The 23,575-nt window shown below is 42.1% G+C and overlaps 1 protein-coding gene across 2 annotated transcripts; it reads right to left on the minus strand.

Annotated features, from left to right (window-relative positions):
* Positions 1-646: 646 nt before the first annotated feature.
* eif2ak4 (eukaryotic translation initiation factor 2 alpha kinase 4) lies at positions 647-22,260 on the minus strand. 2 transcript variants are annotated; one of them, XM_030718433.1, is made up of 39 exons: positions 21,872-22,260; positions 21,655-21,770; positions 19,898-20,000; positions 19,637-19,810; positions 18,112-18,192; positions 17,827-17,966; positions 17,641-17,741; positions 17,386-17,543; positions 16,666-17,204; positions 15,603-15,718; positions 15,212-15,369; positions 14,678-15,111; positions 14,507-14,579; positions 14,330-14,419; positions 14,128-14,250; positions 13,936-14,040; positions 13,726-13,789; positions 13,531-13,610; positions 13,314-13,415; positions 13,183-13,233; positions 12,841-13,071; positions 12,179-12,254; positions 11,725-11,846; positions 11,379-11,428; positions 10,535-10,703; positions 9,878-9,994; positions 9,675-9,740; positions 9,179-9,349; positions 8,961-9,095; positions 8,671-8,778; positions 8,161-8,289; positions 6,198-6,284; positions 5,849-5,961; positions 5,699-5,754; positions 5,407-5,510; positions 5,065-5,133; positions 4,132-4,176; positions 3,153-3,268; positions 647-1,092 (listed from the first exon to the last, which is right to left on the minus strand). In XM_030718433.1, the coding sequence occupies exons 1-39, from the start codon at positions 21,998-22,000 to the stop codon at positions 1,035-1,037; spliced, it is 4,959 nt and encodes a 1,652-aa protein (XP_030574293.1). In that variant the 5' UTR covers positions 22,001-22,260; the 3' UTR covers positions 647-1,034. The 2 variants fall into 2 exon arrangements, with proteins under 2 accessions (XP_030574293.1, XP_030574291.1); XM_030718431.1 differs by having other exon boundaries at positions 12,841-13,074.
* Between the last annotated feature and the right edge of the window lie 1,315 nt (positions 22,261-23,575).

A 23,575-nucleotide genomic window follows, 5' to 3' on the forward strand; every position in this document is an offset into this window, starting at 1 on the left:
GTATCTACTGTTCACTGTAGCTTCATCAGAAATGGTCTCAGTGGAAGGGTGGCTGTCAAGGAAGGGAAGCAAGGAGGAAAGTCTAAGGTATGGCAAACACACTGGCAGTGCAGCAAAAGCATGCCCAGATAGTGCTCCACTGTACGTGTTTCTATCAGTCATAGATTGGCCTCCCCAGAGCCAGGACCTCCCCGTTATTGAAGCAGTGTGGGATCATCTTGACAGAGAACAGGAGGAAAGGCAGCCAACATCCAAAGAAGAGCTTTGAATGGCCTTTAAGAAGCCTGGAGAGCTATTCCCAAAGACTGCTTAAAAGAAATGACAACAAAGCTGCCTCAGAGTTCAGGCTGTCTTGAAGAATAAAGGCGGTCACACCAAGAACTGACGTTCAAGCTCACTGGAAGTGCACAAATTCAGTTGTTGCCTTTTATACTGTATTTCTATACATGTTTGCATGTTTCAATAAATTGCTGCACTTGCATATTTGTTTGTTTATAAACAAAGAAGAAATGAGAGGTAGCTCAAGACTTCTGCACAGCAATATGCTGGATACATTTCAGATTTATATCCATCAGCATCCTTTGGTGGTACATGGCTGTTGGTATTCTAACAAACACACACACACAGGTCACAGCATGTGGGGAAAAATATTTATTCACACTATGCATCCTGTTGCTAAGAAGAAATATTTTTGTCCTCATGACACATCTTCAATAAAAAGCCCTTTCTCTTAAATTCTCTAGTTCTATTAAGGCAATGAAGTCCAATGAACCTCTTGTCAACCTTTGTCAGAGGACCACAAAATACTGAATGGTTTTGGGAACAGAGTTTGGGTCTAATAGCTGAATCACCATTCACAACAGTAAAAGAAATCCACTTGTGTCTTTGGGGCTCACACTTTCCGAAAGGAAAAACGTAAGAATCTGTCAATGTTCTAAGCAGAGTTTGTTGGTCCAAGGATAAAACCAGTCTCTGGGAGTCTTCTGCCTGACGCAAAGTGGAATATCTCCCAGGCAAGTGCAATCCCTTGGTTTTCACAGAAGAATCTTGTAGTAGTCGTCTTTATAGCTGTACAAGACCACCATGGCCACCCTGAAAGAGAACATATGTTTGCATTAAGATTTCAAAACATATATATTATGGTGTTCAATAATGGCCAGGAAGGTGTTTTTTGCAAAATTATATATTTTACTGTGACACTGCCCTTTGACCTTTTATAAATCAAATGGTATTAAACCTTTTAGACAACTGTGTGAAATGTTGTCATATTTAGCCTCTGAATTCTTCAGTTATGGTCAAAAACAACTTTTGACTACCAGGCCATCCTTTAGTCCCAGTGAATGTTTATACTAAATTTAAAGAAACTCCTAAGATAGTTGTTAATCACAAGAACGGGACAGACGTGAGGTCAGGGCATAAGGTCACAGGGAACTTGACCTTTGACCATTAAAATTCTAACCGGTACATCCTTGAGTCGAAGTGAATGTTTGTATGGAATTTTAAGTAATTCCCTTGAGGCACGAAGATAGCATGAAAATCATCATTTATACGATCACGGCTGTCTCAGGTTTGGAAGAATACAAAGTGGAAGAAATTTTAACTGGAACGTCTGAAAATCCAGACACAGCAAGTCAGGCCGGATCTTTTCCAGAAACTTGAGATTGCTTTCGATTTCAACACTGAGGTGAGACAACAGTCTCAACCATTGGACAGAATGCTACATTATGAAATCTGGTATAGGAACATTAATGTTACCCCTCATAACCATTGTGGTAACTACTCTGATCATGTGACTTTGATCTAGCACCACAACCAGTTAAAAAAATTCAGTGCATCTATCCTTTAGTTTATGGCCATATATCTGAAAAATGAGCCGAAGCGCAATGTTGTAGAGTGGCAAGAAAAGGCTTCGTTTGATCTCCATCTAGCACACAAATATATGAAAATGCAATCAGACTATAATAAACCATAAGTAGATGATGGCTCATGTTGTCTTAAGTCACACTGACTTAATACTTAAAGTGCAGATTAAAAAGTAAGCTAAAGATTCCTTTGGAAGCTATCTGGAGTCAGTCGAAATAAGAAGGGGAAACTGGAAGTACGGGTTGTCGAGGTCCTGCCACAGCTACAAAACTGCTGTGTGAGTCCTTTACCCTACTCATCTTGCCTCAGTTGCCTGTGCCCCACATTCAATGAAAACCACTAAACAAAAGAATAAAAACACATGCTGCCTCTATCCATTGCTGCCTCTGTGTCGCTCATTTATCAGGAAAGCATTTTTCCCCCCTTAATGGCAACTCACACAGCAGAGACAGGAAATTAAAACCAACTGTACTGGAGAGGTGAAGAGCAAGCCAGAAAGAGGGGTTTGGATTTTTCTTGCTGCCATTGCACTCATGAAAGAGAAAATCTGTTGGATCCCTCACAGGCTTTGGGCACTAACAACACCGGAAGCTCAAACACAGGATTTAAAGTAGAACTTGGGGTGGGGTGAGGGTGAGATTTGGGAGCATGGGAATATCAACTGTTCCATCTACACTAGAGAAATGGATGGATTTGAACCGCCCCTCATGCTACTATCTCAGTGTCAATCAAATAGGGTGCTAAGAGCCAGACAGAAGACCAAATATGAAAAATCCTTCTCCAAATTTCATGTCAGGAAATGGGATGAACTGAGGATTTAATGTTCTGCAGGGTGGTAGTTATCTGTCTAACAGCCCCCTTTGTAGTACTGGAAGTCACTGCTACACCTGGAGCATGCGGGCTCGGTTGAAGTTTTGCAGCACAGCTGCCTGAAAAAAAGAAGTCTGCTTTTTGACCTCTTTTTTTTTTTTTAAAAAACACATCTCACTGTTTGCTTCAGGTTCCATTTAAGAAAACTGGCTGGACTAAAACTGACTATCAAGGAGTCCTAGTTGGGAGTACACAGTGTGTACAATGAGGTGTGGTCGACCCTAGTAGTTTTGGAAAGGTCTGAAAAATGATGAACATCTCATTTGAATAAAAATAAAGCCGTACTTTAGCCTACACAATAATTAAAAACACACCTAACTGCACAGTTACCTGCCCACACGCTGATCAGCCTTTACTCCTTATGTCTGTTAAGGGCTCCACAAAAATGAATAGGCACCCAACTACACATGCCACTGCACCTTTTTGTAATCTTGAAGTGGTGGATCTCATCACAGATGGCCTTCAGGTAGCGCTGCTTGGGCAGACGGGACAGCAATGTCTTCACGCTGTTGTTGAACTGCTCTTCACTATCAAACTGGAAAGAAAGAAAAGCGGCACGCAATATGACACTATGGAAGAGTGATCAGGCGGCAAAAACTGCTGCATTCAAGCTCATTTTAATATCCCGAACTGTAAAGCAAAACCAGCCAAATGGCCCAAAAGCCAAATGAATCTAAAAGTGGAGATATCAGAGGAATGATTTTTTTTTTCCATCTTCAGCCTTGAATAATAGATGTCCTTGTCAAGTGTAGCAGAGCAGTTAAGCTACAAAAGCAACAGCTGCTTTATAAATGTCTTGTGTGGTTTCTTGTGTGACTTGGAGTAATTTAGCCTATTTAAAAACAGGCCCTTCCTGCCAGCCGGGCACATACTGTGTATTGTCACAGGTTTGTCAAGCTAAATGTGTATTTACTGACACACGTGCTGCAAAGGGACAGCCACATAGGTGGCCTGTTCATTTATGGAGTGGAGGCTTTTACTTATATAACTACAATGTTAAGAACATTTTCCAGATTTCTTCACAATATAATTACGGTAGTCTTTTTTTTTTTCCTTGCAGGGAAGCTGGGATTTTATAGCAAGGTCTTGGTAAGAAGTTTGGAATGTGAATATTAACACCTCCTCAGAGTGCATTTTGTAAGTGCAGCGCACGTCTGTCACATATGTGAGCCTTGTTAAAGGCCTGCCAAGTTAGACTCTCACAGGTCTCCCTGGATGTGGAAAACTGCAGTGTTCCTCGGCAGACTGTAAGGAAGGCAACGGGATCCCGTCTTCCTGTCTAGGATCTTGACCTCTATCGGCCGTTCTTTCCACTTCCCCGCTCCCTCCCAACCTTCAATGTCACGCTGCCTTTTATTAACTCTGCTGTGTTCTTGATGAAGCTAGTAGGGAACCAACCTCCAGAGACAGGAAGTTGATCAGAGTTTCCTTTTGCAGGTCCACCTGAGGGATGAAAGAAAGAAAAAAAACAAGTACAGTTACACAACAAAGCCTCACCTCACACTCAAACTGCATAGAACACCACGTCTTATATATTTATAGGAAATTGAAAACCTCATTTATGAGCAAAATATATCAACTGTTGCACCTCCTGCCCAGCAGGTTACATAATTTTTCTTCCAACATGAGGGATCCAGTCAGCACTGACATCATAAAATTACATATTATTAAATTTTCACAATGAAAGCACTCCAATTTTTTTCACAGCAAAAAAGCTAATGACCTCCTGGGTTCATGCATGGAAAATGAGTATCGCTGATAGAAAAGCAGACTGCTGACACGCAACACCAAAGACTCACAGGCCTGTGTAACTGCCTACTGGCATCAAGATGATTATACTTGTTACGTTTCAATGCTACTGCAATGTTTATACAGTCCAGATTCCAACAGGGACGACAAATATATTTGGAACACGCACCAAGATGGTAAATAAGACAAGCGGGGATTGTTTACTTTGAGAACATGTGGCCAGTAGGAAAAAAAAAAATACAGCACAACTGCAAATAAACTCAAACAGCCACTTAGGTCCCCTGAAATGACACGCTAGCTGCCTTCTGCTCAGTGTTCATTGTTCTGCAGGCAACTGGAATTTATTCACAGCCATTTACCTCCAGCAGGGGATTTAAGAAGCAACTATAAAAGGCCTGATCCTAAGATGTTTGTTGTTTTAGCTATCAAAACTATTTCCTTCCGCTGCAATTTCACACATGAATTCAACAGATAAGGTGGGACTGGGACGGGGGGGGGGGGGGGGGGGGGGGGGGGGGGGGGGGGGGGGGGGGGGTTGTCGAAACAGGGGGTGGAGGGGGGGTAAACACACAAATGACTTACAGCAAGAACCTCAATGTCATTGCTCTTGTTCTGCAAACTGCTACCAAGGCTCTGTAATCTGGTCTGGATCTGAAATGAGAGAACGAGAGATAGAAAAGGACCCACTGTTTTGAGAAGCAAATAATAATTGCTCCTTTCAACGTGTTTAAAATGATACAGCTGCAGAAACAAAAGCATTGAGTTACAAACACCATAGTCTTAAGGACAACCACAGTGACGGTTACGGGAGATGGACACGAAGAAAAAGAGGAGACAAAAAAAATAATTATTTTAGGGGTTCCAAAGTCATTAATATTGAAGATCACATCTTTAGAGTAACGCTGCGATCTGCAGATCACAAACCTGAGTCTCATAGCGTCGTCTGGCGCTTGCGGAAACTTTCTCTGGGCTGATCATGTTCACGTTCATGTTTATGGGGCTGCTGCTTACATGCTGCTCTGAAGACCCTGGAGTCAGAAGACAGTAAAGGGACAAATGCCTCATTTGATCTCATTATAACTATTTGTCTGTCTAAATTTCACATTTTTTTTTACTACAAGAAAGCACTTTGGTAGATTCAAAGCACAAGTGTGATAGTTTGATACCGTGTGATGTTACAGGTACAGGTAAAATCAGAATAAGCTGAGCATGGTACCTGTGCTGGTGAGCAGTGATACTTTGGGGTTCTGAAGAGTCGTTTCAGAGATTTCCCTGCCGAGGTACAAGGACAACATTTATGTGAAAACAAATCCTTTGGCATCATTCGCGCTCCTCTGAGCAACGCGTTAAACCAAAAATTCTTTACCTGATGTTTCTCTCATCAAGGAATTTGTACCGACATTTCTGAATGATGTGATCCACCAAGTCAGACTCGAAAATCCGTTTCTCCGACTGCCTGTCTTTCTCAAAGCATTTTACCTGAGGACAGAAAATGGCTTTAACACGTGGTGCGGTATACAGCCTCCCCACAACTATCTGTGACATAATCTGCGATGCTACTGGCAGTTTTCTGCAGTGAACACATTGCCTACTTCAAGCTTATTTATTCTAAAATAGTCTGTTGCTGGGAAGCGTATGCAAATTAGACTTGAGATGTCAGTGGGTATGTCTGAATATGGTGCACAGAGCTCTGCTACAATTTCAGGTCGGTTTACCTTCACATAGTGTCCCTCTTTGTCAGAGACGAGGGCCATGCATGTGATGCCGCCCAGCTTGCAATGCTCCAACAACGTGTCCTGAGACTAATGACACGCAGAATGACAGAAAAATGAATTCAAAGCACAAGTTGAAAGGTCATTTAAAAGTAGACCATTAAACTTTTATGGTATATTTATTATCACAACAAACACACACACACATATACACGTTGACTGCTGCAGTAGAAATAAGGGATACGCTTTTCTTCCATTAATTACTTAAGAATCACAAATTAGGCTTGGAGATATTATAATTTCATAATTATCGTGTCAGACTTGCTAACTTTAACTCTGATCTAGTTCCTGACGCAAAGAGGAAAAAAGCATGCTTGAGATACCACCTTGCTGCGTCAAGAACGTTAGAGTACTGGAGTCCTGATGTGGCACTCATTCATATGAAGAAGAGTTTTTGCTTAGAACTAGAAGAGAGGGCCATGAGCCATGATGTACATCCAGGCAATGCACTCAACCAGCATGTGTGCTTATGTTCATGTTGGCCCAATTTATTCTGATTAACTTCAGTTTGGCTCCTCTGCTAGATGAGTTGGCAGCGGTGCAGAACAAAGCCCCAGTGCACCACAAGCCTATGTTTATGTACGTCACTTTTCCTTGTCATCATGTGAGCTTTTGCACTTCCCTTATTCTTACAACTTTCACACCGACAGATCAAATTATGTCAAAGGTAAGTTATTGCCTGGAGCCAGATGGGCAGCTCAACGCCTTGGCTGACTGCCTGCAGAAGGGGTTTGCCATATTTGTCTAATAAAAACTAAGAGTGGAACCGTCTCCTGAGGATGAATGAAGGCTGGAAATTCTGTCCGTTAAGAAGCCAGCATGTGAGCCGCGCTGACAAAAGCCTAGTGAGTGGGAATGATGGGTGAGGTGGTTTGAACAAGGTGTTCTCACCATCTCTCTGCTGCTCAAAACCTATGTACAGAATTGTGCAAAAGTCTTGGTCATCCCCTAACTCGTTATATTTTGCTAGGAAAATGGGAAATGGGTGCAGCGATTAATTTAAACAGTATCTAAGGCAAAAAACAAAACTTAAGCACTTTAAGTAGTCTTCAGGCTGTGATGTTTTTAATGCTTGAATGAGTCATAGGTCAGTGTTAAGTGTCTTAACATAGAAATCAGGTGTAGCTCAAGACTTTTGAACAGCCTGTACATAATCTACAAATCATTTGGAATATGTTGCCTCTGGCTTTCATCCAAACTCAGCTTTTCCTAATTGCGCCTGAGAAAAATCAAGGTGGCCAATCACTTGTCTCCTGTGCCGGTACAAAAGACAATGAAGGCCACTTAAAGCAGGCCCTCACCACAAAAGTGGAAAGCTAAAACAACAATAGGTTATAAAGAGTTAGAGCAGGAAAAAACAGGAGGGGCATTAAAATATGGGCACAGAGCGATGCCAGAGAGGCTGTTTAAGCAAACATGCACAAACAGGGCTGAGATCATTTGGTCACATTAGCATGGAGAATGTGACAGAGCCATGGTATCAGAAGTGTTGGACCAGAGGATAAAGAGCTTCACTTTGAGGGGGCTGATGTCAGCTAGGCTATTATCCAATCCCAGTGCTGGAAATGCTAACAAGATCTCATCAAAAGACTTTATTCGAAGTGTGTTTAACATATGTTGGTGGGGTTTTTTTGTAGAAATTACTCCAATATATTCTTCCACTATGGCCAGTCTTTTAAAAGCAGCCACATAGTACAGCTCATTCTCTGGATTTCTGATGCTGTCACAATAAGGGTGCTGCTAACAGCTGGGTTCTTCTTTAAAACGGAAGTCAAGTGTTGCCCTCTACAGGAGGGATGAGATTACTACATGAGAAAAGTGAACGTCGTTGAGCAACAGAATTTAAACCCATTTTATAGATGAAACCAACAAAAATAAAAAAAAATAAAAAAATAAGGCTGTTAACCTGCGATATATCATAGTTGATATCTGCAGCGATGCCGGTGCTCCACAATTTCTGGACAACACCGATGGCTCTGGACATTGAAGAATGGCCCACAGGGACCACCAGTACATCACAGGAGCTCACTGTTGGCTGACACAAAGACAAACAAATACAGTCACATGCAGCAACAACACAAACATGCATTCAGTCTAATATTACAGAGGCAAAGAACTGTAGTCAAAGCATTATGTGTGTAGCAAAGGAGTAATTCCAGGTGTTTATATGCGCACGGAGCTTTCAGGACACATCATTTCACAATCTCGATCTAAAATATAGAAAACGATGCGCCTCCAAAAATAACTCCATGGAGTCGAGAGAAGCGGTGATCATAGTTATTAACATGTTTCTAAAAGTAGCTGTGTGGCGGCCGACTGCTGTAAAAAGCCATCATTAAATATGAAATCGTCTGCTGCGCCTTTATTATAATAATTAGCAATGTCAGATTCCAATGTGTGTGTCTGTGTCTCTCACTGGCTCCTCCATGCTGGCTATAGCAGCACAGACTTTGTCCACAGCAACACTGGCCCCCACTGCGCTGGGGATAGGAACCGTGGAGACTGGCATTCGAAATTCCAGGATCTAGCAGAGCAGGGAACAAATCACGTTTAAGCATCAAGAAAGCAGCTTTACTAACATTGTTTCATACGGATTTAATGAAGTACAGTAAGAAGACGTAAATGTGAGATGATTTTTTTTTTTTAACGTTCGCATACATGCATATGGGGAATAACAACTTTATGTGGAATGCCGGTAAAACTTACTAAGTGGTCATAGCGTCCTCCAGCCGCCAGTATATCTGGTACAGTTCGCTTGCGTTTCCTGATGAAAGCCACAAACTGGAAGATGACTCCTGAGTGGTGCTGCACCTTGTACACTAAGCCCAAGTTGACAACCACCTATAAAGAGATACAGCTGTGTTTAAAAAAGAAAAAAAAGCAGATACAGCAGCTGTTTTCTTATTCTCTAGAATCCATCTCACCATCAGTTTAACTCTAAGTCTGCGCAGAAGCACAGTGAGCTCCTCCAGGTCCTTGAGACCCTGCTTGGCCAGCTGCGTGACTGCAGTTTTTTGCTTGGTAAGTGATGTCAGCAGCGGCACCAGGTCCTGCAGAGTACCCTTCTGTTCTATGTACTTGTACAGAGTCTGCAACTGAAAGCAAGAGATGAGGAGAGAGCTCAGTGTTAGATTGAGTGCAGATGTACTAGTGGGAGAAGTTTCCCCTCCAAGACTTTCTGCCAGAAAGCTTTTCTTCTGTATTATTTTCAGTTTTCAGTAGCAGTTGGTAAGCAACCAAACTACGAGTTCCGGTTCAGGACAGGATCACCATTTGAGTTAAAATGCATCCTTTTCGGCAATTTTAAGCATGCCTTAGAGAGCCTGTCTGGCACAAAGCCTCAAATGCAAACTTCTCACATGTGCTACAAGCGTGCTGAATATTTTTTACAGAGGGTTCAGACACCAGGTGGACACTCACACAGTTGGCTGACAGTGAAAAGTTGCAGAACTTTGCCTCCACTTCACGTTTGGTGAGTTTCTCACTCTGGATCAAATACAGACAAAAAAAAAAAAAAAAAAAAAAAAGCAATAAAAATGCCACTTCTGCTTTACTAACTGCATATGCTCAAAGAAGCATGTCAATAACAGGCATCAAGTGTGTAACCGGTGACCTGCACTGACCATAAGATCACACAGTATGTTAGAGGCCTGGCTCAGTTTGTCCTCTGGGACTCCGCTGTGGAGCAGGATGGCCTTCAACAAGCTGGTGTGGTTTAGGTAGATGTTGTAGTTCCGTTCCTGCAGCCACAAACACCCCTTTAACCTTCTCAGACACAATTAGTCAAAATTTTAAGCACTACTATACAATGAGCCCCTCAATGAACAATGAGCAGCATGTCCGGCTGCCTTTTCATTCTCTGACTCATGGGTTCGTAAATGCTTTTACATAAAGAGCTGGGTGGTAGAGAGGATCAGAAACAGGACCTTTGAGGCAGACACGAGGTTGACTGGGTTCATAAAACATGCAAAGAGTATTGTGACTGACGCAGCATTGGAATGGATGTGGGCAGGAAATGGATTCTACTGGAAGGGAGGGAAGGAAGTTGACAGAGCTGTGAATAACAGATTTACTAGGTAAACAATAAATACAGTGTAAATCTGTCAGGCTTACACATATTTTGGTATGTTAGGAATGTGAGTGGGAAGCAAAAAGGGAAAAAACAAGCGGTTAGGTTTTGCTAATGGCATCTGTCAGAAAAATAAATAAGAATCACACATCTAGCCCAGCGGCAAACTATTCTATCTGAATTACAAATATGAGCAGATCATGCGTGTAACCTGAAGCACAGGGAATTCCTGGATTATTTCAGAGATGGTGTAAATGGTCTCTGCCTCGGCGAGGAGGCTGTTGCTAACAGGAGTGATGATGTCAAAGGCACACTCAAGGAGCTCCCGCGGGTGTGCGCGATCCAGCTTCCTGGGGCGAAACACTCGTTCGATGCTATACCTTAAGAGAGATGAAGAGAAACACGCATCCAGTTCAAATCATGGTCAGTATGTACAGAGGAGGTCAGGAGAGACGTACAACAGTGGGTGTCTACAGTTATCTGTAAAGCACGGTGGAGGTGCTGTCATGGTTTGGGGCTGCATTTCAGCCAGTGGTGTTGGAGATGTTGGCAAAATTGATGGAATTATGATTTTGATCCACCGTCTAGAAAAGGTGTGATTGGCAACAATGATCCCAAACAGACTACCAATGCCGTAAAAGCATAGCAGGATAGAAAAAAGACACAATGAAACACTATCAGTCATGGATTGGCCTCTCCAGAGCCCGGACCTCAACATTACTGAAGCAGCGTGAGATCATCTTGATAGAAAACGGAACAAAACAGCCAACATCCCAAAAAGAACTTTGAATGTCCTCCAAGAAGCCTGGAGAACTATTCCTGAAGACTGCTTAAAGAAATGACAGGAAACCCGCTTATATGTTAACATGGTCATAAGTTTCCACAATGTAAGGAAAACACAAATTTTTGTTTTTGCTTTTAACATTTTCATAAAATGCTTTGTAAGAACATTTTACAGACATTATTATAATTACCCCAAAATTTAGCAAACCATTGTATGCACAAAAAAGAAAGAAAGAAAGAAACTGTTCAAAATTACTTTTCAATATCTTTACCTCTTCAGATGTGTTATATTGTTGCGGGCAATGAATCTTGCAAACGCGATCTAAAGTGGGAGGGGGAAAAAAAACAAAACAAAACCAAAACCAAGACTTGAGACATTGGGTGCACTTGTGTAATGACAGTGAAATCATACCAGGCTGTAATCAATCACAGTGTGGAAACAACCATTCGGTCCTCAGGGTTTCCCGAGACAGCAGGATCTTAAGGCGGCCGCTGATTGCAGCCTCACACTGTGCGTGTTTGCATGTGCTGATGTAAATACTTGTGTAATTAGTGCATGTGTGCACGTGCGGACATGCACACCTGGGTGTGTGTTAGGTTTGCGCGTGTTAAACTCACGCGAAGGTCATAGGGCAGCGTAACCAGCATTCCACTATGATCCATGAAGCAGGCCAGCTCACTGCCATCATACAACTTCCTGTTTCTGGGGAGCAGCAGTGGGGTCTGAACACGCACAGCACCTGAGAACAAACACAGTGCATTACACTGCTCCATTTTCATAAAATAAAATGACCCTGAGCTGAAGAGAAGTGATGCATTTTAGCAGGCACACTGAGCATAAACAAACAAGTGCAGCTGGACATCATCAGCACTGTGCGCAAAAAACAACACTTGCACATGCACAGAATCTGTGCTGCCCAACAGTACACTTATTGTTTAACTGCCTCTCACTGGCCCAGATGTCAGGGTCTCTAAAATGGCCTTACAGCAGGTCAGGAGTCCACGTAGTTTGCGGGAGAGTCAATAAAACGTTCGTGTTCACACGCACACACTCAACAGACCGTGTACTCACCATGCTTCTTGAAGATCCTGGTGATGCTTTCGTACACATGCTGCTGCAATTTGGCACTGTTGAAGCTGAAGCTGCCCTGAAGGGAGAGCAAACAAACAGCCTCTGTTAGGGATCAGGAGGCATCGACTAAGCACTAACAGGCCTTCTGCTCATCTGTGATAGATCAGATGAGAAAGGCAGCATGGAAAGAAAGGGGAGGGGGAGAGCGTAGCTATTCCTTTGCCTGCAGTGACATCTAAAGGTAGAGATGGGGAAAAAAAAAAAAAGCTGATTTTCTTTGAAAAGCGTTCTTTTCAAATTAAACATAGCAGATAGTCAGAATCTTGACCTGAAAAAGCATAAGTTTGCAATTATGTTCATTTCTAACTCCATATTCTTGGACCAGAGTAGCTTTGTTCAAAATAATCCTTACGCATCTTTCTATCTTTGTCCTTATTGCAGCACTTTATCTCCCTTATCACTCCCTTTAAGCCAGCCTTCTTCTGATTGGACACCCTTCACCAATAGAGGATTTGAACAGGTGAGTGAGTTTCTATGCCCAAGCCCAAATTTTCCAGTATTTTAGTTTTAATTTGACATCTAAGCATAGATGAAGTACAGAATCACTACATGTAAATAAAGTAAACTACAATCCACTATGTCAACTCAAGCAGCAGCCTCACCTTGTAGAGGTCTATATCATAGGTGTAATCAATGACTGGAGAGATGTTCTGCGCAAACAGCTGGGCCACCATGGTGCGGTACGCTTTGCCGTTGACATTGGCCATGGTATGCTGCAGCACTTCGTGCAACTCCGACTCCTCCATCTGAGGAGGAGGCAGAAGTTCGCTCTTCAGCAGTTCCTGGGCGGTAGGCCGAAAGGCCGGGTCGTGCTTCAGCAGCCACTCTATCACCTTCTTTTGATAGACACCAAGAAAAGGCAGAAAGAAACATAACACTATTAGACTGAGATTTTAAACAAGGGGGGGGGGGCATATGAAATGCCATACTGCAATCATCCTCACCCTTGTTTCTTGCCCGTGTAAAGTAAAGTCGTCTGGGAAGATGATGGGTTCCTGTAATATGAAAAAAGATCCAGTAAGTAAGGCAAGAGGTTCAGAAACCCCACCCGGATTGCTCTCAGATATAGACACACCACACGTAGCTGACTCAGGACAGCGATGCGCTCAGCCCCGGTGGTCATCGGCCGGTAGGACATCTCAAAAAGGATTATGCCCAGGCTAAACAGGTCCACTTTCTGTGGACAGACACATGAATAAGAAGTTATTTAAACCTTAAGGCACTCTGAAATAATTAAAAGCTACTTCCTCTAATCATGTATTCAGGCACATAAGTGAATTTTAAATTCGTACTTGGTTGTAGGTGGCTTTTGTATTTCCCTGAACCTCCGGACTGACATACAGGGCAGTACCGACCATCCCTGTCATGTTGCCTGGAAACAGTGATGCAAAAAATCAATTTACAGTGTCATGGCAGCAGGAGTATTACTTGCACGGTTATCTAAGGTCAGTGTTCTGTAAAACTGTATTTTCAAAGCTCTCCTGCACCTGTTGGGTCCAGTTTGGGCATCACCGCAGATCCGCTCTCCTCCACTTCAAATGTGCCTGCAGCCTTAGAGAAATACACAGTTTCTTTAAAAAGTTATAACATCTTCATGGGTAGTTTTACACATTAATCAAAACAATCAGAAGCAGTCAATGGAGCCTGTCAGCAGAGTGAAACTGCAAATCGCACACCACATTGGACTAAAAGTGTACCACGTTAGCGGGATGATCTGTAGCCAGGCCAAAGTCTCCAATTTTCACATGGTCCTGTGAGTCGAGGAAGATGTTGACAGGCTTCAAGTCCCTGTGAATCATACCCTATAACAGAGGAGCAATAGCAGAGGGATGCAAAACATGGCTTTAATCACAATTAAACTTTATTCAATTAATATGCCCGTTCCATACCTGCTCATGTATGTAAGCAAGGCCATCCAGGATTTCCCTGAAAAGTCTCCATAACCGATTCTGGTCCTGATACAGGCTTTGATCTATTGTGTCCCTTAAAGTGCTCTTTTCACAGTATTCCATCTGACAGGAAGAGAAAATATTCATTAGATGCAAACAGAGATCTTTGCCGGTAAAAGTGGAGCATGCAAGGGAGGCTTACTTGTATGTACAGGTAATGCGCTGTAATGAGGTGCCGATCTGAGTCTGTGCTCTCCGTTGTGTCGGACACCGGCCTTTTGCTCGGCTCTACCTGTGTGAGGGAAAAAGCAGCTGTATGATGCACCCTGCCATAAACAAACACAAACAAAATGAACAAATGAAGTGAAACGATTCAAACCTGTGACATCTCGTCTATGCTTTCGTCACCATTATCAAAAATGATGTCACTCCTCGAGTCGCTATCTGATGGCCTGAGTAGAAAAATAAAAAATGTGATGTGTGAATAGTTTGAGCAGGATTAAGTCCTCTGGAAAGGAAAAAGCGAAAAAAAATAAAATAAATAACGTACAAAAAAGAGGCACCAAATACATCTTCCTCATCATCGTCGTCCTCATCATCGCTGGACTGGCGTCCGCTGCACATGGCGTTGGAGGATCTCTCGATGGAGGTGGACCATTCGACTGAGCTCGACAGGGCGGGAGGCGGAGCGATGTCCTCCACATTGTCGGGGAGGCCGAGCTCGTTGAAGCGCGGCGGTGCATCTTTGCTCTGAGGAGCCTTGTCAGCTGTGCTCGGAGGATCGGAGCTGTCGGTATTGCTCAGCACTCCTGTGGTGGGCAATTCATGCCGCTCGATCCAGGCGTTGTAATAACGGACAATATTCTCGTGGTTCAGCCGAGAGAGCAGCGTCACCTCACCTTTGATCCGTCTGAACTGCTTACTGGCCGGGTTAACCTGGATGCGCTTCACAGCGTAGTAACAGCCGTCTAGTTTGTTCTGAACCTGGATGTGCGCAAGAAGGAAAAGACCAGTTTTATCAAGCAATAAAGTTTAAACAGGGTGACTAAACAGTGAAGAAAAAAAATAAAATAATTCAGCCCACCTTAATTACAGCACCGAAAGCTCCTTTACCCAGAAGCTGCAGCTCTTCAAACTCAGAGACAAAACGTGAAATCTGCCTCTGCTGCAAGCCCGAACTGAAAGGAGCATTGAGGATGTGGCTCCGGGGGATAACTGATGACGCAAAGTCCACAGCCAGATCTGAGGGATAACAAACAAATCAATATCTTAAGCATATCTTTAAAAGAGAAATGCAAAACTGTTAATGGCTCTGCTCTGATGGAATGCCACTTTTTTATTATTTGAACATTTTAGAGACTGCAGGTTCTTTCCCATTCATCTGATTGTTATACTGTAACCAAAACCATTTTACTGCATTTTTTTTTTTTTTTTTTTTTTTGGCCATCTGTGTTTCCACTTCTGTCATGTGTCACCTTCTGGGCTGTTGTCCTGGTACTGTGGAAGGTGCTTGGGTGAGGAAGGCTTGAGGAAAGAATGGTCCAAGAGCTGCTGAGCTGTCCAGCGCTCAGTATCGTTCAAACATAAACACCTACAACACAAAGACACATAAGATCCACTAAAAAGTAATATCTGGCACCGAACAAGGAAAATTAGTCTGTTGGAGTAATATACAGTACTGTGCAAAAGTCTTGAGCCACCCCTCATTTCTTTATATTTTGTTCCAAGGAGCACTGTACTTTTTTTAAATGGTTTTGAGTTCTCCGGGGTTTCTGAAGGCCTTTTATTGTAAAAACCGGCCAGTTTTTCACTCATTTTCAGTCCAGTTCTCGTACCTGACTGCACTTTGCTTTTTGAAGCCACTTAAAATTGACCTATAAATCATTCAAGCATAAAAAAAAGACACCTCACTCAAAGATGAAGCAGTCTTCTATCTATGTAACTTGGCAAAGAACCCATTTTAAATTGTATCTTTAGGCACCTTGTTACGAGCAGCGTGTCGCAAAAACACATCACTTCTTCACATTTCTTTAGTTGAATCTATGAAGAAAATGCCAAACACGGTTTGATAGGCATAAAAAAGTATGTGTGCACCAACAAGGTGATTCCCAAAGACCCAAAACACAGCATTTCAGCATGTTGTGCATTTACAATAAATCCCATACATTTTGCATTACTTAAAGCCAGACCAGAGCAGACTGTTTGGAACAGGCTTTCCTCCCTTCCAGGCAGTCACTATTATCCATTCATTTATTTTTAGCAACACCAAATTTGAGTGCTCATGATTAATCACTTAATTGCTTAGTCAGTTAAAGCATCTGGTAACTGTTTTTATAATCAAGGAATTAAATTAAGTCTTTCAAGCCAGACATGTGATTGCTCCAAAATATTAAATTCATGTGACGTGGTGCCAACAATAAAAGCAGAAAATAGTGAGATGCAATAGTTGCAACATAGTGAGATGACCAGGAAATATATGATTCGTAGTAAAACTGCAAACATATATGTCTCTGTGAAGAATTATTCATCCATACATACTTGTGGAGGAAATCCTGGAAGTCAGCAGGCAGGCTATTTGGCACCGTCACTGGATACTCTTTCACTTCTTTCCCCTGACTCAGAGCCAGCAGCATCAGTCCCAGGTTCCACACATCCCCTTTCTTGCCCGTTTTCGTAGGCATCACCGTTTCCTCAGAGAAACGCACACGAGCCTGTTCAAAAATGTCTTCTTTGCAGATATCTGCAAATCTCTTTGACAAACTGTAATCAGTCAGCCGAATGTTCCCCTCTGAGTCCACCAGCGCACTGGAGGCCCCCAGCTGTTTATGGACCACAGAGTTGGAGTGCAGATAGTCGAGAGCAGCCAGCAGCTGGCCCGTGTAATGGCAGAGCTTATCCAGAGGGACCGGGGTGTGAGTGATCAGGCTTTGGCTCAAGTTGATCCCAGCCACATGCTCCACCAGCAGGTAAACTACGAGGCAGTCCTCCTTCTCAACCGTGTTCAGCCCCATGTAGTGCACCAAATTCGGGTGATCCAGGCGCAGGAGGGAGTTGAACTCGTTTTCTGCTGCGTGGATCTGCACAGCATTTTTAGTGCAAGTAGCAATGTGTGGAAGCTTTAAGCATGTATATTGGTAAAGGCTTTAAAAGAGTCCTGCCTGCTTTAAAAGTCAAATACATCATCAAATACATCATTAAGGGAATAAATTGTTAATAATAATGACCCCCCCCCCCCCGCACACACACACACACACTTGCCTGCTTTTTACAGTTCTCAATCTTTCCTTTCTCCTGGGATGTGAAGAACTTGCTCATCTTTTTGTTCCACTGCAACGACCACTCATAGATCACAGCAAAATCTCCTGAGTTCACCTCAAACCCGTAATAAACGTTACGACCGAACCGTTCACTTTCACCTGTCAGAAACACGGATACATAAATCACAAGTGGCTTAAACAGATGTGTTAAGTTACTCGACATGTGACTGGCAGCACCATCTCTATCAGCTCTCACCTAAACTCTTCCCTCGGTGGACAGCAAGCTCTCCAAAAACGTTGCTGTTGAAGTGAAGGACCTCCTGCGGGCGATGGTTGTCCTCGTTACCTGTGTCCCGTCTGGTGAATGAGAAAAATCTGACCATTATTACCAAATGTGTCACACATGAGACATTTTTGCCACATTTGTATGTAGGATGTGTACCTGTGGCGGGAATTTGAGGTAGTCCGACGGCGATTGCCAGCTGCTTTCTTGGTTTCACACAGTTCTGGAGTTGCTCCACCCGGGCTGGGTGGGCTTTTCCCCAACACAGACATCGAAGGCTCCATACCCTCAAGTCGCTCCTGTAAACAGAAAGCCATCGAAACTGTCAGTTAAGACACCGGTGACTCAGTTACTCCGGCTCATCTGGGAGTGATATAAAATTTGTTTTTACTCGTGATTTTTTTTTTATGGAAAAATGGAGAAATCCAACAGCACAAACAGCACCTGCTTAGCCATTTCTTTTCTTCTCTTTTCCTCTCGCTTCTCCTCTTCTCTCCTTTGGATTTCAGCCATGATCTCTTTTTCCTAGCATAAGAAAATTCCACCATCACCATCCAGTTTTTGGCATCTTACTCCAAGTATCCGGGTTAATGATTTTGATTAAGCATTACATTTATGATAAAGCTCTCTCAAAATGAAATTAATTATGTAGGGTCATTCCATGACAACTGACAAATGCTTCCAGCCTTACCATCTCTGATTTCCCAGGAAAAAATTCCACCATCATGACACTGCCAAATATAACTAAATAAAAAAATATTTTCATGATGATATTTGGGGCATTTTCAAGCCTTTCCTGAGCAGCGTTTTATGCGGATCCATCTACTTAAGTTGCGTCATTCAAATTTTTTACGCCACTATCTACTACTATGACTTCAAGAATATGGAATTTCAAAAGTGCAGCTGAAGGTCAACATAAAATTCATAACATTAAAAGCTTGAAAATGTGACAGTGTGACCTGCACTGCAATATTGAAGGTTTATAGAAAGAAAAATACAACATCAACATAAAATTCTAAGAGCTTGAATTTGCTTGAACATTTGACAGTGCAGCCTGCAGTACCACATGAAGGCCTGTAGGGGGCTGAAATTTCAACACAGATTCCCATGTTCAGGTTTGGACACACTCTCCCTTGCACAAACTCAGAGTACTTAACAGAGAGCTTAAACTCAACAACGTGTGTCTCTAGGCTAAATTATCTATGAACTATTACCCAGTTCAGTCTTTAGCTACAGAAATAGTCACAAAAACTGATGAAACTGCATTTTATCACAAGTTCAGGAAATCTTTCTAGAGTTGGTGTCTGGTTGTTAGATGTCATTTTTTTTGGAATATCACAATGTATTTGCATTAAAGTACTTTTCTTATTTTTTTTAAGACCATTCATCTGATTTGAGTAGTTTCATGGTACAGAGTTCACCTCATATGTGGGAACCTGTGTAATAAATTTCAACCACATATGTTTTGACATTTATCTTTCTATAGACCTTCAAATATGGCAGTGCGGGTCACACTATCAGATTTTCAGGCTTTTAATGTTATGAATTTTAGGCTGACCTTCAGCTGCACTTTTGAAATTCCATATTCCTGAAGTCAGAGCTGCAGATATTGGCCTAAAACAATTTGACTGACGCAGCTTAAGTAGTTCTCTAGATATATAGCCATATGAAAATGGCTCCACAGAAAATGCTGCTCAGAAACAGCTTGAAAATGCCCCTAACATCATCATGTGCAAACTAATAACAGTAGAACGCTAAAAATTGGCAGCTTTCCTACTAAGAAGTCTATCGTCAAATTTTTTTCAGGGAAATTAGAGATGGTCAGGCTGGGAATTTTTCTTAAACTTAGTCAGCTGATACGGAATAACCCTGTAGCCTTTGTGACTGGACCAGACAAATCACTCTGGCATTAGGTTGCAGCACATCCTCAGATAAAACCTATCGAGGCTTTATTTCTTGCTCTCCTCACCATGTCCTCTTTCTGCTTGCGTCGTTGGTCCAGTCTCTGCTGCTCCTCCAGGGCGAGTTTTTCCCGCTGCCTCCGCTGGTTCTTCAGCATCTCCTCGTGGAAGGAGCTCGACGGAGGCTTGTTGTGCTCACTCAGGAAACCCTGAATATGATCTGCTAGCTGATAAATCATCACCTAAGTTCACAGATAAGTTAAGTCAATGAAAGTCTGTGTACATTTGTGACTGTATGTGTGTGTGTGTGCGTGTCTGTGTAGCCTCACCTCCCCACATTGTTCTGCCGCCAGGTTGCTGAGTTGAGCCTGGAGAGTTTTGAGGTTTTCGTTTGACAGGCCTTTGGCATTCTTCAGCTCCAGTTCTGGGGGCCTGTTGGTACCCAATAATGTCATGTTAGACAGACCTAATTATTAAAAACTCAACAATGTTGCATTTTCATTTATTACATCCCTGGTTGCCTGTGGCAGCCTTGAATATCAGTGTTAGGGTCTTGTCTCAGACGCCAACTTGGCCTTGCAAAACTACTCATGTGAAAAGAACAACTAATCCCTTTTTCATCACTCTTAATTGTTTTGCTATTATTATTATTATTATTATTTTTTATCCCCCCCCCCCTTATTATGTATAGAAATTATAAGACCCTCCAAAGTAGGTCTTGAAAATGAAAAATATGCAACAAAATTATTTTCTTAGTTATAATTAGAGCAGCATTTGGAAACTCCAGAATTTGGGTTAGACCATAGCTGAATGAAAAGAGGATTTTCTATGAATATGATGCCTATGAAGTTCATGTTAAAAAGTATTCTGCATGTTTTATTTTGCATTATTGTGAAATACAAGAACATAGCATTCAGAAATTGGCACTAGTTGTCTTTTGCTGTGTGAAGCTTTTTATTAGTGGGTGCTCAAATATGGGGCTTTCCAGGACCGCTTTAATTTTTTTGTTTTCCTCCAGATATTTTTGATGCATCTGTCTCAAATTACAGATCCTGATTCACTTTTATGGTAAGACAGGATTTTATCTATCCACAGTTTTTAAGGTATTCATTTTCAAACATCGTCTCAGACTTCAAAGTGTGAAAAAGCATGCTGGAAGCAGGACAACGGACCATTTCAAAAACATAAAATAAAATACAGTGCGGAGATTATTTGATCTGCTGAATTTGTAAGTTTGCTCATGAAGAAATTAACATTGTTTAATTTTGATGGTAGTTTCATTTTAATGGTGAGAGACAGGATTTTGGCCCACCCCTCTTTACAGAAACTCTCTAAATCCTTTAGGTTTCTTGGCTGCTGCAAGATTTCAGTCTATTACAACATAGTTTGTTACCAATGGTGTTCTTGATGACTGTGGTCCCAACTGCTTTCAGATCCTTAACAAGCTCCACCTGTGTAGTTCTGGGCTGATCCACCTTCCATTGCTGAATAACTGCACCAGCAGTGGTCACCTCCTCACCAAGCTTCATTCTGATGGTCTTGTAGCCCACTCTACAGTCTGACATCCTCTGACAGCTCTTTGGTCTTACCCGTGTTGATGGAGAAGTTGGAATGGAAGAATTCATTTCTGTGGACAGGTGTGCTTTATACACATATATAGATCAGGAGTATCTGCAATTGATTGATTGATTGTAATCTATGGGAGCCAGAATTCTGGCTGGGTTGTAGGGGATCAAATACTTATTTCACTCAGCGACATGCAAATCTATTTATAGTTTTTATCTAATGTGTTTTTCCTGGATTCTTGGTTGATATTCTGTCTCTCTCAATTAAAATGAAACCACCATAAAAAAATAGAGGCTGCTCAATTATTTGTAAGTGAGCAAACTTACAAATTCAACAGGAGATCAAATAATTATTCCCCCCACTATGCATATCCTGGAAATTTAAACACTAGAGAGAAACCATCAGTTCTTGTCGTTGGCGTTCAGTAACTTGTTTTAACAGATGGTCCCTGAGTGTATGGACACTTTGCAGTGTAGAGACAATGACAGAGGTTTGTTAGAGAAAAGGAGCCAGTACTCACGCGTCCGGGTACGTGGGTGGACATGTGACATGCAGGTCCACTGTCACATAACACTCCTGTCCATTGCTCAGCCCATTGGGTCGCAAGCAGAGGTACACCTCTGGTGGCCTTTTAACCTAAAAACCAAATCAAAGGAGCCTCGGTGAGTTGCACGATCGCTGCAGTTTAGTCAAGTACACGTAAACGCTTAGCAGCTAAGAGTTAAAGGTAGCGCTACCTTCCACGGGTCCTTGCTACGCAGATCCTTGAAATCATCTTCAAAAATAGACGCTAGGGCTTCTAGTTCAAGCTCCTGCTGCACCGCGTAGTCGTCTGTCCCATCTGCTGAAGTGCGCTGACTGCTCATTCTTCTTGCCTCAACTACATGGCAGTTTCCCCGTCCGCGCACTCACAGCCGTCAAACAGGAGGAGGAAGCGGATCCGCTCAGCACGCAGCTTCAGCGCTGCTCTCACCGCCGCCCTCAGCTCTTCTGACTTCGTAAGTTCAAATCTCAGCAGCTACACGGCTCACTGTCATTAAGTACCGTCACATAGTAAATGCCAACTTACCACACAGTCGACAGACGACCATAACAACGCTGCATCTGGCGCATGGCTGTTGTAAGATGCGTGTCGCCTGTGAAACGTCATCACGTTGCTTTCTCGAACAAGCCCTCTAGGGGGCAGTAATCACCATTTATTATTTCTGCCACAGTAGGGTTGCTTGATATCAAATTATTATTATTTTTATATATATGTAGTTTGTTGTACGACTTATCAGTTTAAGCTGCAGTCATAGGTTAAAAGAGTACACTATCGTTCAATTCTAAGGTTTTATAAGGACATAATAAAAATGATCTGGTCCTCAGTAGGTCTTAAAATGAGGCGAATGCAGCCTCAAATGAACAACAGCTATGTTACATTGTGTCATGTTGAACCTCTGCCCATCTTTACTGCTGAGAAACTCTGCCTCTAACATGCTCTTTTTACACCCAGTCATGTTACTGACCTGTGAATTTGCAAATCATTGCATTCTGTTTTTGTTTTTTATTTACAATTATTTACAAGTTTCCCAACTTTTGGGGATTTTGGGGTTGTAAATAAATGTTAAAAATCTCAGGTTCAGCACATTATATATTGCCCTGGTGCTACTTGAAATTAATTAAGGATTTACTTAATGTGTGCCTCACTCAGTTTTTCTTTACATTTTACACACTGCTCTAATTTCTCTGAAAAAGAAGTTGTAGTTATTTGTGGAGGATGCGTGTTCTCCGTGGGTTCTCTCCAGGTACCCTGGCTTCTCCCCACATCACAAAGACACGCACATTAGGTTAATTGCTGATCCTAAACTGGGTGTGGGTGCGGTGAACAGATGGAGTACCAATTCTACCAAAATTTCCCCTCTCCTCCCAAAAATATTTCTGAGGTATTCTTTATTTCCTTTTTTATAATCTGCAAAGCCTCACAGTTTGTATGCTGCTTGCCATATTTGCTTGGTAGAATAGACTGACCATAAACCACACCTCTTATTTTCATGTATCTAAACAATATAAATCCAGTCTTCTATTAAAAGTCCTCTTTGTCATGGAGATAACTATGAGATGCTTTATCTGCATCCAGCTCCTATCTGTGGACATACAGCTATAAATAGGAGGCGCTTGTGTCTGGTGGAGCAGAGGAATGCTCTCACATTCCTTTAGCTATAATATACCACACATATTTCTCTTTTTATTCTTCTTTACATTTACTGATTTTTTTTTTTTTTTTTTTATCATTACAAATAAATGAATGCTATTTCCTGAGATATGTGATTTAGGATTATACCATAGGAAGCATTATGCCAAATTTTTGGATCATTCATGCAAAGATGAGAGCATTACATCATAAGGTTGGGTATACATAAATAAAAATGTACTGTAAGCTGTAAGTGGCACAAATATGG

Source organism: Archocentrus centrarchus, chromosome 22 (assembly GCF_007364275.1).
Source record: "Archocentrus centrarchus isolate MPI-CPG fArcCen1 chromosome 22, fArcCen1, whole genome shotgun sequence".
Lineage (NCBI taxonomy): Eukaryota > Metazoa > Chordata > Actinopteri > Cichliformes > Cichlidae > Archocentrus > Archocentrus centrarchus.